Below are 14,863 nucleotides of genomic sequence, written 5' to 3' on the forward strand. Positions count from 1 at the left end.
GTCATTTTGCAGTTATGTTCCAGCTTTTGTAGTCTAAATTAATACTTATAGCTCTTTTATTTGTTGGAAAAACAAGGCCTAGACTCGTCATACAACTGTGTATTGGTCGTTGCACTCATTTTAGACCTATAAATCTTGCGTAGTACATGGAAGAAATTGATATATAGTAATTTTATTGATATGATAAATATAATTACAAATCATTAAAAAAACAAAAACAAAATTGAAATAAAGAATAGCCTGAACAAATTTTCACAAGGAGCCATTAACCTTGTGATGTTATCACGCTAGGGTGGCCTAAATAGCACATGGCTTTAAATGATCATTTGAGTACAAAATGAAGTAGTAACAATTTTCTCATGAATTGCAAGGCCAAACAGCTGTGTGCTGTAATTATTGAAATCATGTATTGTATATGATTCCCCTGCTGACCGACCTGTATATTAAATGTAACGTACCTCTCACCGTCAATTTTGGCTCACCATAGTGAAAAAGAATTACCAAATGTGAAAGAAATTTACCAATTTTGTTTAACTTGAGAAGTTAAACTTTCTTCTCTGCTTCACCCAATGAAACCACCTTGGTTAAATCCCTAGGTTGCACAACCACCTTGAGTCCATACTTCATGAACAGCGTCAATGACATCTTCTGTTCCACTTTGTGTCCAGGCGCCACAGAGAGTCGGTGACGTAGTAAAATTGAGGCGGCCACCGATTTCATCTGAAGGTATGCCAAATCTTTGCCGAGACAAATCCTGGGCCCTGCATTGAACGCCACAAACTTGAATTGATCGTGCATGGTAAATTTTTTGCCGTCAGGGGACAACCATCTTTCCGGCTTGAACTCTAAGCAATCGTCCCCCCATGTGCTCTGCATCCTCCCAGCTGAGTATATAGAGTATGATATCGATGAACCAGCTGGCACAAATGTACCATCTGGCAACACGTCATCAGCCACCACGTGCTTTGAGTCCTCCGGCACAGAAGGGTAAAGCCTTAGGGTTTCTGACAATGCCGCCTTAATGTACACTAGACGGTCCACCTCATCAAAATCCAGCGGCTCCTCTACCCATTTTGCCACATCATTTCCACGTGTCTCCATTAAAACACTGCTTATTTCTTGCAGGATTTTTTCCTCAACCTTTGGATGCTGAATAACTAGCCAAAAGAACCAGCTCATTGCCACAGAGGACGTGTCACGCCCAGCTAGGATGAAGTTCAATGCCACGTATTGTAAGAACTTATCCGAGTAGGATGAATATTCCTTCCTCTTCATAAACCTAGAAAGCAAGTCATCATAATCCTTTTGCCTACTCATCAACTCTTGCTTACGTGTCTCGATGACATCAGACAAGTACTTGTCTATGTTGACAATGCTACTCCTCAAAGTGACTTCCATTCCAAGCCCAAGCCATTTCTTGAGACGCCATATAACCTCAGGGAAAATGAACCGTTGTAGGGAGGCTTCCGTGGCTTGATCAAAAGCGGTCGCAAAGCCGTTTTCCGGCAGCTCCGGCGCAAGTGTATGTGGGTCCCTCCCAAAAGCCAAGCCGCAAATATTATCAAATGTAAGCCGTAGCATGAGATCTTGGAGGTCAACTGGCTCGGCTCTGCTTTGAGCAGATTCAAGAATCGGGCAAAGCCGATTGTGGATAGCTCTGTTGACCCACCGGGCCATGGCTTGTCGGAGGGTCCGGGTCGTGAACTCAAGAGCACCTGTCTTCCTTTGGAAGCGCCATGTGTCACCATCTGAGTTGAATATACCATTGCCAAGTAGATCATGAAAAACAGCTTGCCATGTTGGACCTTTTGGGTAGTTGTCGAACCGAGTCTTTAGTATGTGCTCCAGATTCCTCGGGTCACACGTGACGGTCACAAGACCTTGCTTACGGGCCAAGAAAGGGATGGCACATATACATGTTTGGTAAGTGCCACCACACGCGCGGAGATTCTCAGCCATCCAGTCATGCATTCTATCGAAATTCTCGATTAAACCCGGAAGGCTGCCCAATAAGGGCCAGACACGTGGGCCTCTCAATGCGCGTGAAATGAACGTGAACCACAGCAAGTATGCTGTGACTAGAGTAAACAAAAGTAAACCAACAAGAATGTCCATTTATTTGTGGGCTTGCACTGTGAAGTGACTTAGGAGGTTAACCAAAACCAAAATTTACAAGAAAAGGAAGAAAATGACACAATGTAGGTTATTTTAATCAAAGAATTATATTTTTCGAAAAATCAAAACTTTGGTACACTTGTGCAAGATTTTCCTAGAGATTTAAGCTCAAATATGACTTCACCAAAAGATTTTGCAAAAATTGCATGTTTTACCGCGATATACGTGCATGCATAATTCTTCGAAAACCTAGATAATGGCCTGAAAAAAATGAAGAAAAATCACTATAAAATGAGCAAAGAAGGGGAGACAGAGAAGATGAGGAGGAAGAATGAAAGAAGAGATGAATGTGAAGAAGAAATAAGGGAATTTTTGTGAAAGAGTAAGAGAAAGAGATAAAATATATAAATGGGTAGAAATTGACAAATGGGTAATAAATATCAAAGAGAAAACAGAGCATTTACTAAGGCCAGTTGTTAGTTCTTAAATTTCACCCACCCTATTTTTTTCCAAAAGAATTTTTGATTGATTGGATTTATTACACTTATTAGTGTCTTACTAGTATAACAAATAACCAATAACCATTTCTGAACTTAAATTTAATGAATAGTATTGACTTTTTACAATTGTGGTCTTGAAATAATAACTACGAGAAGTTTTTTTTAAAGTTTAAAAATATAAAACGACGTTATTTCAGTACCTTCGAGTAATTGTAATATATAGGAGTAGAAGCTCAGATGTATGCAACCTTAACCCTGATCATACAATCGACAAGTAAACCGTAAAAGTCGTACCACAAAGTTTGAGGTGCAAACATTAACATGAGAGCCTTCACTAGCTAGCCTGTAATTGCCAACCACCTACTTGAACAGAAGTTTTAAGTGAAGGCATTGAATGCACATACAACAAGGTAGTTAATGGTTTTAGTTGAGAAACTTGCCCACTCCTCCTTTTGTTTGATTGGAAAAGTATTGATGGGAGTAAATAATTGTCTAGAGAAAGAGCTTTTAATTTGAATCACCAATACATAAATGTGCTTTAACCATATAATTTCATAGGAAGTTGGTTTGGAAAATAGCTAGCTAGCTAGGGTTTATTTGGGTTGTGTAGTTAGTAAACTAAGACAACCGCAATTTTTTGTGTAAGACAGTCTGACAGCACACGACTATAACTTAATCATGAAAAACTTCATGGGGAAAAATGATGGTTATATTGCAATTTTTTTGTGTGAGACTGTCGGACAGTACACGACTATAACTCGATCATGAAAAAATTGACGAGGAAAATGATCGATTTTAGGATATGGGTTTGTAGTAAAACTTGGAAAATTTAGTTGGAAGGAAGAGTTTAAGAAGAGAGGAGAAGATATAGATAGTATAGGTTAGGAATGGGTGAGCCACCAACTTAAAGAATTTATAGAACCGTGTAAGAATTTCATGGAGAAGTTTATTAGTTTGTTTATGCATGTTGTTACATTAGTCTCATGTTCTTGCTAAAGTATATTGAAAGAGACCAACAACAAAAATAAACCGTACTTATCAGTTAGTCTCCCTTAACGAGTAAAATACGATCCCCACTTGAGCATATAAGATAAATCTTTTGCTATTTCCCATTCATTAGGCTTTTTATCTTATTTATACTAGTTGATCCGTCTTAAGCTTAAAATGGATACAACCGTCTTAACAAGAATTTGTTGAAGTGTATAATAGAAAGAATTGGAGTATGGATCCTCTCCAATTCTTTTTCTCTCCATTTCTTTCCATTTCCTCTAATACAATAATATTAAATCATTATTTATCCTCCAACTCACCAAATAATTAATCGTTGGATCGTTTCAAAATCAAATCATGAACGTTAATAAGAAATGGAAGGAAATGGAGAGAGGCATAAATGGAGAGAATCCAATTGAAAGAATTGTTATAAGAAATGAAGGATTGCAGAAGTAGGGAGTATAGGTATAACGCTTTTGTCCAACTGAAAGAAAGCAGGTATTACAGGTTGCCTGTTTCGTAAACCGTATGGTATGACATCCTTAGCCACTTCTATCTTTGACTTTCGTTGGTGTTACGATATTAAATCTAGGACTAGTTATATACCATCACAAATTACATCACATATTCAGATATATATTCCTATTTTTCCGCAATATTATGGAGTATTTTTTCAATAACCTCGTAAGATTAAAAAAAATTACAATAATCAATTGTGAGTCGGTTTCAGCCGTATTTATATAGTAATGATAATGTCTTGATAATTGATTCCGTGATCAAAAATGAAAACCAATATATATATCCTTCTCTTCCCGGTTGACTTTTTATGGTCTCGAAACCACATTTTTACTCTATTTTTAATTTCAATGTATATTTCTTTTGTTGAAAATATAATTTTATAAAATATGGCATCCCGTTTCATATCATAATTTTTATTGTTCAAAACTTCAAACAGAGGATCATAATTCATGAAACGGAGGAAGTATTTCGTACTTATTATAGTCTACAACATCGACACAATCTTTAGATTTCTAATGTCTTCGCTAATCATTTTACATACTACGTATAACTTGTAATATTCAAAACTAGTACACAAGTTATTTTGAACTAAAATTTATTGGCACTTTACTGAATTTGTTAAATTTCCTTGCTACTTGTAACAAACAACCATCTACCAAGGCATTACGTTTCATTCATTCGGTTTTTCTGTACAGTTCAACACTTACTCCTCCACGTTAATAAGGGGAACCACATTATTAATACAGAATATATTCTCTCTCTCTCTCTCTTTTTTTTTTTTTTTTTTTTTTTTTTTTTATATATTGTGAGAGGGGCTGTGTGATTTTTGCATTTAGCTGATAATAAATGCCACTAATATCTAATTGTAGGCCTTGTTTGGCAAATAGCATAAGCAGATTCATAATAGCGGATGACGTTAGCAGTTTAGTAGCAAATTTGATTATCACTTCAAATTAACAGAATTAAGAAAGAGTGTTTATTAATTAGTAGATTATTATAGAATAATTAGAATGTTTCATGTATAAATTGAACTAGGTTTACTGCCCGACCTCGCCTGAACTACCTCTTTTTACCATTAAATTTATTTTCTATGAAAAAATATTACATTAGACTTGCCTAACTCATATACTTTAACCATTTAAAATATATTTTTCTATGAAAAACCGGACTTTAATTAACTGCTCTTGCTTAAGACCGTTGTAACTTAAGATGGCTCTCACGCTCGATTAAACTAGAAGTGGAAATAAAAAAAGAGATTGTGAGTGGTCTTGAACTACTTCTACATCAAAAATCTCTCCTTCGCACTAAACGCGTGTACCCGTGTACAACATTACTCCCCCTCATCCAAACCAAAAGTAACACTTGCTTTTTGGCACTATTTATGGTCGTAGGGAATATTTGATATTATCTTTAATCTATGAGACAAAATATAGTCATGTGAAATCTGTTTGATTTATCGTCATAAATACTATAAGAATATCAAATTTTCGGCAAGTGTGGTAAAACAACCGTTACCTTTGGTTTGGATGAGAATATATTGGAACCTCATGTGACAATGATAAGAATAATCTTGGTCCCTTCGTACAATAACTTTACACAAGATAATAGATCTGATACCATCTCACTCGTGAATATACCATACGGAGTACAATATTAAGAAATTAGAAAAGTGTTTTCAGCAACTTAAGCTTTACGAAGATATTGTTTTAACTTCTCAAAGAAGCCTGTACATATGAAGATACCTTGAGGATCGATTATGTGAGATCGCGTTCATTTCTCCATAGAAGCAAAGCCAATTCAAAGGAACCATAAGCATAACCTAACATTCCGACTAGCAATACTGATTATATATATACAGCTAATAAAATTACGAAAAGCCAGTGAACTATGTTCTCAGTGGTAGGAGTAAAAAGCTACACAGCTCCTGTTTCCAGAAGTTCGTCTCGAGTCCTTACGTCTGAATTTCCATTCCAGAACAACAATCTAGCATCCATCTCTTCACACAAATATTCCCGATCTTAAAGCTCTGCTGAGGCAGCTGAAGCAGCTGTAACGAATGTAGCACGGTGACTTCCGCCAGCAATCACATCTTTGAAGCGTGGTAAAATCCTTGCTGGTTTCTGGAATAATATTAAGTAACTAGAGTGAATACAAAAAGAATAAATTTATGGAAAACCTGATTGAGTCTCAAATCGAAAGCATAGATAGACAGCTAATTCAAAGAGACTAATACATCGAGGACGCCAATTAAACACTGCCTGGTGGATCAAAATTCAGAAAAAAATGCTTAACCAAAATCGAAATCTCCATGACAACAGGAAACTCTTTATTAATGTGGAAAATCACATGTGACACTTAGTGGGTGGAACTCTGAATACCAACTGAAGGAATTAAGCAGACTCTATACGCTGAGCTCCAATTTCTCGACCATAAATGAAATTTTCAATTATTAATGGAGTGATATGCAGATTAAAGACACTGATGAACCCTAAATCTTGTATCCACACACAAAAAAAGACACATTTTATATTCTTGCAAGGCAGTACTCAGAATTCTTTCACGTTAGATCTGTAACTTTATCCAGGACCGCACAAATAAAGGAAGTGAATCCAAATATATCTACATCCTATTTTTATTGTCTGCTTACTACGATGGTTAATTTTGATCATTAATCTCTCCAGGCATATGCGAAGGTAAAATGTCTATAATGTCAATGTGACACATTCGTTACGGAGTATATCGAAACAACTAACGTATACGGTGAGAAATAAAGGTCAACAACGGTCAAAGTTGACTGCCAAATTCAGAGGGGAGAGGGGGAAAGTAAATGGGATGAAGGGAGTAACATTTAACTATTTAGGTACCTCATCGATAAGACTCATTTGCCACTTCTCCTGCTGCCACCGCTGTCCAAGAACGACAAGACCCATTACTGCTGCAGCAATAAAAACAGACCAAAATGCACTCGTCTGTTTGGCTTGAGCGCATAAGGAGGCCATTCCTTTTTTCCACCAAGCTTCACAAGGAAGCTCAGAGTTGTCAGCTTCATCCTCATTAACAAATCTTGGAGACTGAGATATAAGATAAGTTGGATCTATCACATCCAAAGATGCTTCAACTAGATCACTCGCAATTGGACTGTGGTCATAAGCAGCTGGATTACAGATCACCGTTGCAGTATGAAATGAACCAAGTTTTGCAGTACCGTACAGATCCTGTTCTTTGTCATCAACTTTGAGCCCACATTGAGCAATTGGTTCATTGAACTCATTTACATCCAACCCTTGAAACTTCCATTCGTCATCAAGTTTCCCCTCAGACTGGCACTCTTTCATCACATTCATTTCATTAACAAAATCATATTCTTTAACATCTTTTTCTGTTTTTGCAGGCACAATGGGCAAATTCTCATGTTGACTTGGTGGGAAAACAAAATGGCCAGACATAAACAGAGCCTGAGAAGTTTCTGCTTCATCACTGCCACTTACTTTAGTATCACTATCCTCATAAATTGATTCAACTCCTCTTGGACCAGGAGCTGCAGCATACGCTGATGCTGTCAGTGACACAACTTCCCAATCGTTTCCACGCACAATGGCTTCCCCTCCCTCCTCATGTTCGGCAGTCTCATGTGATATAGTTTCCTCTCCCTCCTCATTATTAGCCATCTTTGAATGTCAGAGTGTCTTAAGGATCAAAACAAGCAACGCAAAGGAGATCAGCAAAATTAATTGTACACATGTCAAGTTCCAAAAAACATACAGGATTACAGCATTACACACAGGCACACAGCGCATGTAGCAAGTATCAAAACATAAGCTTGCGTTTTTGCTTTCATTTTCTCTCCTAAAAAAGCGAATTTTGTTATAATGCATATCTACTTCCCTATCGTAATTGCATGCAATAATCTGGAGGTTTTGTCAACCATCTATGGCGATGAATAATGCTGAATTTGGGCAATATTAGAATTATTATTAGCAAGTCTTTCCGTAACACAATTCCTCACAGGCCACAATTACTGGGATTTTTTAGTTCCACTATACGAAATCCAAGAAAAAAGGGTTTTTTGTCAGAAACTACCTTTTATTTAGGGTCAATTGTGGTTACCTTTCATTTTTCTTTGGCTTTCAACTACCTTTTATTTCTTCATTTTGTAAAAGACTACCAAAAATCCACTTCCGGCAAAAAAAAGTCAACTTTCAGGCGTTGACTTGCTCTTTTCTCTCTTTTTCACACACATACCCCATATTTCTACCTTTGTTCACCCAACAAAATCCGAAAATGCTCATCTCCATGCCCAACACCTTAACAAAAGTTCTTCCAAGCAATACCAACACATCAACCATCTCAATCTACCTCTCTATCTCCGTTGTCACCTTTACTGCCATCTTCACCTTCACTCTTACATTTCAATAACCCTATAGACTACTCATGGTTCATCAACCTAATGTCCATTTAAGTCATATTAAAGTATCCTCTTTATCTCTTCATGGCAAAGATGGCGGGTATAAGAAAACTAATGAGATATTACACAAGTGATCCTAAGAGTGAATCCATGATAGATCATTATTGTTAAGAATTATTTATTTACCATGTTCAAATTAATGTGGATGGTGATTTTGTTTCGGTGATTAGGACTTTGATTGGGGCAAGGGATAAACAAATTAAGGTGATTAATGCTGGGTTTAATCAATCTTTATCGTCGATTATTAAAGTTATGAAGTAAAGAGTAGATTCAACATGGAAAAGGTAAGTCAACGCCGGAAAGTTGACTTTTTTTCGTCGGAAGTGGATTTTTGGTAGTCTTTTACAAAATGAAGAAAAAAAAAGTAGTTGAAAGCCAAAAAAAAAAATGAAAGGTAGTTGTTCACAAATGACCCTAAATAAAAGGTAGTTTCTGACAAAAAACCCAAGAAAAAATGAAGAACTCTTTAACCTAGTTTTCACAGTTGCTTTGGTGTAGTAATCAATGGTGTTTAATACATTTCATGTCACAATTGCATCTTACACTAGGTCAAAGAGGTACTCCACCCACTATCACAATATGTTATGTCAACAAAACTCTCGCTTAGGGGATAAAGAACACCACGGCAATGGAGTTGTGCTCAAATCTGTTCTTTTTTTTTCTTTGCTTGAAAACTTACTACTGAACCCTTCAGATATGTTTACTTCCAAAGTTCTGAGAATTATTATCACTATACAGTACACACAGTTTATGCAGTGACGGTGCCATACTTAGGGAACGGAAAATTTTAGCGGTGAACAAGTAATGGTATAAGATAAAGTTGAAAAAAGAGTATGGAAGTTTTAACTAAAAATTTCAAAGTTTTCATCCTCCCGCGGGGGCGAGAGCCCCTGCTACCCCCTCGCTCCACCACTGAGTTTATGCGTGAGATAATTCATTTTCACTCTGAACGAATAATTAAAACTCAATCACGCAAACAAATAAATAAAAACTTGAACTACAGTGAACACACAGCAAGGGCAACATGTTTGCAGTGAGGATACAACTAATGACCTAAATTCCGATATCAAATTCCGTATTTCATCTGCAGGAGCATATAAACTGAAGGTAAAATTCGACATAGCACAACAAAAACGATAAATAATAGGAAACGGTCTCTCATAAGACTTACGATTGATCGAAACTACTCTGAAGTATACATCAGCATCAGCATAACATCAAGTCCAAAATCATAAATAAAAAAACTCCAAATAAACATGAAATTTATACTATGATACAACCGCAAATCAAAATTAAACAACGTATACGTGATCTAAATTAATCAAACATGAACATCATCATCAATAAACGCAATCATAGTACTAAAATATCGTCATTTCAACTAACAATTCAACAACTGTTGATCAAAATTCAATAATAGTACGCTCAATTTGTTAATTTCGAAGTCAAAATCATAAATTTGAACAGATAATTTGTTGATTGATAGTAAAAATTAGGGTATTAGGAGAGAGAAATTTGAAGACTTACAGAATTATCGGAACAAAATCGCGGATGATGAATTATCGAAGGAAATCCGTAAGAGATGAGAACTCCTCGGAAAACGCGAAGAGAATGAAAAAACGGAAAAAATAAAATAAAAGGGGAAATGATGGGAAAAATAAAGGAAAATTGGAGCAGAAGAATGTCGGTTATTTTTACTGGCAGGTGTAGGTTAGGGTTTGCAAATTAGTGAGGTAATTAAGTGGACTGACCGGTTATTAGGAAGTTTGTAACTTGCGTGTTTAGAGAGAAAAGTATGTTGTTTTTGCTAGTTTTTAGTAGATAAGAGTTTGTAGAGGTCGTTTTGATGTTGATTTGTTTTGGATAATTGGAGGAGATTTTGGTGATTTTGCTAGTAAATTAGTTGTGGAGATGACTTGAGAATAAATCGTCAATAATTTTTTGTCCAAGACACCTAAATTCATTTAAAACAGTCCATCTAAAATAGATTAAATAAAACAAAATCAGGTTGCCACTCTCCGTCCTCAAAGATTGCCTTATTTCTCCTTTTCCAGATGGTCCAGCATCCTGTCATAAATACCACCCTGCTACGCTAGTCTAGTGCCCGCAAAACCTCCTCTATCCAGCCTCTCAAATCCATCCCCCGCAACATTATATGAACTTCACACCCCAACCCATCCCAAACTCCCCCAACCCACCCACAATCTCTAACAGCATGGAGACAAGTCTCGATGATGTCATGACACCGTGGGCATAAAAAATCCGTTGGTTCCATACGGGCTGCCAAATTGCTTCTCGTAGCAATCGCTCCATTACAGAGCTGCCAAAAGAAGACTTTAATACGAGGATAACATCTACTTTCCAAATCCAATTCCATAACCATTTTTCTGCCTCCAGAGCGGATTGCCCTTCTTCCTCAACTCCGTCACCAGTGAGCAAACGATAGGCAGATTTAACCGAGTAACTCTCGTTCTTCTCGTCATCCCAACACCACTCATCCCGCCCACCAGCTTCACCCAGCCGTATATTTAATATTCTGGCCGCTTCAAAGGGAAGGAAAAGACCCTCAACTAATCCTCTATCCCACGCACCACCCCCGGCCATCATCAAATCAGTCACTCTCATATCTAATGACACATCCCCTCTAGGCGAAATAATACCCGTATCTGAGTCTTCGGTATCCAAGGGTCCGTCCACACAAAAGTCTCAAGAACATTCCCGATACGCTTACGAGATCCATTATACAGTGACTTTCTACCATCCAAAATACTCCTCCAGGTATAACTCGGATTCGGACCCACGTAGCTTCCATAAAAATCATATCTGAAAAATATTTACCTTTCAACCGTCGACAAATGAGACTATCCGCTACCGTTAAGAACCTCCATGCCTGCTTGTGTAACACCCCCATACTCCAAGTGCCTTACCAGGATCACCCAGGTATAAGGATGCTACCATCTCGGTTACCCGAGACAATGATAATCAAATAAACAATAATGAAACAACATTTAAATAGAAATACTTTAGTGAAAGGTTACAATCCAAAAACCAAACCAAAATACGAATACATGTTCTCAAACCAACATCTCTTGAGCTAAGCGAAATGTTTATGAAAACTACTAAGCTACACGGAAGACTTCTATCATCGACGGTGGCACATCCCGGCTATCCCAAGAACTCGACTCATACTTGCTCAATAATCGCTCACCATCCCGAATGGATCACCACAATTTTAAAACATTAAACAGGTCGAGACTAATCACACAATCTAAGTAAACCAACAAAGACACGAAAACAATACAGCTCAAACAGTCACACACAATGACCCACTCCAATCAATCTCCGTCACCGACTGTCCACTGGACTAGCCTTGCCAGTGGGGGACCGCAGTCGTACCCACCAAATCCCCGCTCATCATACCGAGCGATAACCCTGTCCCATTAATGTGCACATCCCCTCCCGTGGCGGGTTCCACGGAGGGGGAAACTAGGGCGTGAAGCCACTCCCGCAAGTGACTCCACTCAGCCGAGAACGCATCTCGAGAACCAGAGACAAACAATCAACAGTCACAATACAACATCAACAACCGTCTCAATCAATCAACAATCACTAACTACAAGACAATCACCACACATTATGTAATTAATGCTTTGAGTAGGGAAACCCACCGGAAAGCACAACACAATCGACGATCTCACAGCTGATATCAAAACGCTTCCTCTACGAATCCTCCTCCTAACGTACAAACATATAATCACTACCAATCATACAATACAAGAAAACCCCCAATTCCCAATATTAGGGTTTAACCAACCTTAAGGAAAAACTATAAAAACAGTATGTAGATCTTACCCTCGACGCAAGGATCACAACGGTACAAAGAAAGGTGAAATCTGACCTTCCAAACTCCGGGATTTGCCAACAATGCGATTAAAGCAAATGACGTAGTTTGATTTCTCTTTTCACAGTAATTAGGTTTTAAAAGTGTTTAAAGAACAAAGACGGAAGTTATTATATACTTAATCGCATTATTAACAAAACCCGAGAAAACAGCCCCCGTAAACCGGCTACTCGATCGAGTAGCTGAGGTACTCGATCGAGTGCCCCCCTTACTCGATCGAGTATCTGCGTTACTCGATCGAGTACCCAACAAGTCAGAAACTATTTTAAACTGCAACTCGCCCTTACTCGACAGAGTAAGGCCTACTCGATAGAGTACCCAGAGACTCATAAATACGTAGTATTACAGTCTTCCCTCCTTAAAAAGAACTTCGTCCCCGAAGTTCAAACCACAACAAAACAAAGAGACACACTACGCACTCCTGACTCAACAACCAAAACAAAACTCAACATAAAACATGTTACTAACCCAAACTCAACCCGACTCAACGACAACAACCATACCGACACAACATAAAAAGGGTATAAAACGTTTAAAAACTCTTTGCGATCATCTCCTACCCCCCTAAAAGAAACAAGGTTACGTCCCCGTAACCATACATACCTGATCAAAAAGGAAAGGGTAACACTCTCTCATGGCATCCTCTGCCTCCCATGTAGCTTCCTCAGTCTCATGGTTAGACCAAAGGATCTTAAGCAAAACTGTCTCACCACTCCTAGTCTTCCTAACCTTCCTGGCCAAGAATCGCTTAGGTACCTCAAGATATGATAAAGACTCATCTAGCTCTAAGCTCTCTGCCTCTAACACATGTGATGGGTCACTCACGTACTTCCGCAACTGCGATACATGAAACACATTATGCACTCTCTCTAACGCACCGGTAAAGCGGACGATATGCAACCTCCCCAACTCGCTCTAAGATTTCATAAGGCCCGATGAACTTCTGACTCGGCTTGCCTTTCTTCCCAAATCTCATAACCCCACGCATAGGAGACACTTTCGGAAGAACCTTATCCCCAACACGAAACTCTATATCCCGGCGATGTAGATCTGCATAACTCTTTTGCCTATCCTGAGCTGCTCGCATCCGTTCCCTGATCATCTTTATCTGTTCAACCATCTCATGTACCATCTCTGGTCCTAGAACTACTGCCTCAGCACTGTTGTCCTAACATATCGGACTCCTACACCTCCTCCCATATAAAGCCTCAAACGGTGCCATGCCGATACTAATGTGATAGCTATTGTTGTAAGAAAACTCTATCAAATCCAACCTCTGTTCCCAGCTACCACCAAAGTCCATCACAAAAGCTCGCAACATATCCTCAAGAGTCTTGATCGTTCTCTCAGTCTGACCGTCTGTCGCAGGATGAAATGCTGTACTCATCTTTAACTTTGTTCCCAAAGATTCCTGCAACTCTTTCCAAAACCTTGAGATAAATCTAGCATCTCTGTCAGACACTATGTCCTTAGGGACTCCATGTAACTTAACCACATTCTTCCGATAAGCCATAGCTAATTGTGCTTTAGTCCATGTATCTTTCATTGGCACAAAGTGAACTGACTTGGTCAGTCGATCCACTATCACCCATATCATGTTGTTACCCTGTTTACTCTTTGGCAAACCCACGATAAAATCCATAGAAATGGATTCCCACTTCCACTCAGGTACCTTTAAAGACTGAATCTTACCTTGTGGTCGTCGCTGTTCTTCTTTAACTCTCTGACATGTCAAACAACGGGCCACAAACTCAGCTGTTTCTTTCTTCATCCCAGGCCACCAAAACGTGTTCTTCAAGTCCTTATATAGCTTGTCACCACTGGATGTCTTTTGAATAAGGTGTACAATGTGCCTCTGTCATGATTGTCCTTTTCATCTCCTCATCATTAGGGACACACCACCTACCATCGAACCTCAAACTACCATCTGTATGAATAGAGAATCGAGACACTGTCCCTTTCTCTACTCCAGCTCTCCACTCAACCATCTTAGGATCCAAAGCCTGTTTACCTCGAATATCATCATAAAGATCGGGCTGCACTGTCAAATCTCCCACAGCATCCCCTCTCTGCATCATATGTATCCCAAACTTCCCCACCTCATCTCTCAACCTCATCAAAGATAGAGCTGTACACAAGGAATGTACACTCTTCCTACTCAAAGCATCTGCAACAACATTGGCTTTCCCTTCATGGTAGATAATATCCATGTCATAATCGCCAATCAGCTCCATCCACCTCCTCTGTCTCATGTTCAACTCCTTTTGAGTAAAGATGTACTTGAGACTCTTGTGATCCGAAAATACCTTAAAGGTCGCCCCATAAAGGTAATGTCTCCATATCTTGAGAGCAAACACCACTGCACCCAACTCT

General features: G+C 38.5%; 2 protein-coding genes across 2 annotated transcripts; both read right to left on the minus strand.

Moving 5' to 3' along the window:
• Positions 1 to 149: 149 nt before the first annotated feature.
• Positions 150 to 3,492, minus strand: LOC141596551 (cytochrome P450 86A2). Its single transcript, XM_074416757.1, has one exon. It carries the CDS (start codon positions 2,113 to 2,115, stop codon positions 544 to 546), a length of 1,572 nt encoding a protein of 523 aa, XP_074272858.1. The 5' UTR covers positions 2,116 to 3,492; the 3' UTR covers positions 150 to 543.
• Positions 3,493 to 5,788: 2,296 nt separating this feature from the next.
• LOC141596553 (ATG8-interacting protein 1-like) lies at positions 5,789 to 10,319 on the minus strand. The gene is made up of 3 exons (XM_074416758.1): positions 10,117 to 10,319; positions 6,989 to 7,810; positions 5,789 to 6,244 (listed from the first exon to the last, which is right to left on the minus strand). The coding sequence occupies exons 2-3, from the start codon at positions 7,790 to 7,792 to the stop codon at positions 6,143 to 6,145; spliced, it is 906 nt and encodes a 301-aa protein (XP_074272859.1). The 5' UTR covers positions 7,793 to 7,810; positions 10,117 to 10,319; the 3' UTR covers positions 5,789 to 6,142.
• Between the last annotated feature and the right edge of the window lie 4,544 nt (positions 10,320 to 14,863).

The sequence above is a fragment of the Silene latifolia genome, chromosome 8, assembly GCF_048544455.1.
Source record: "Silene latifolia isolate original U9 population chromosome 8, ASM4854445v1, whole genome shotgun sequence".
Lineage (NCBI taxonomy): Eukaryota > Viridiplantae > Streptophyta > Magnoliopsida > Caryophyllales > Caryophyllaceae > Silene > Silene latifolia.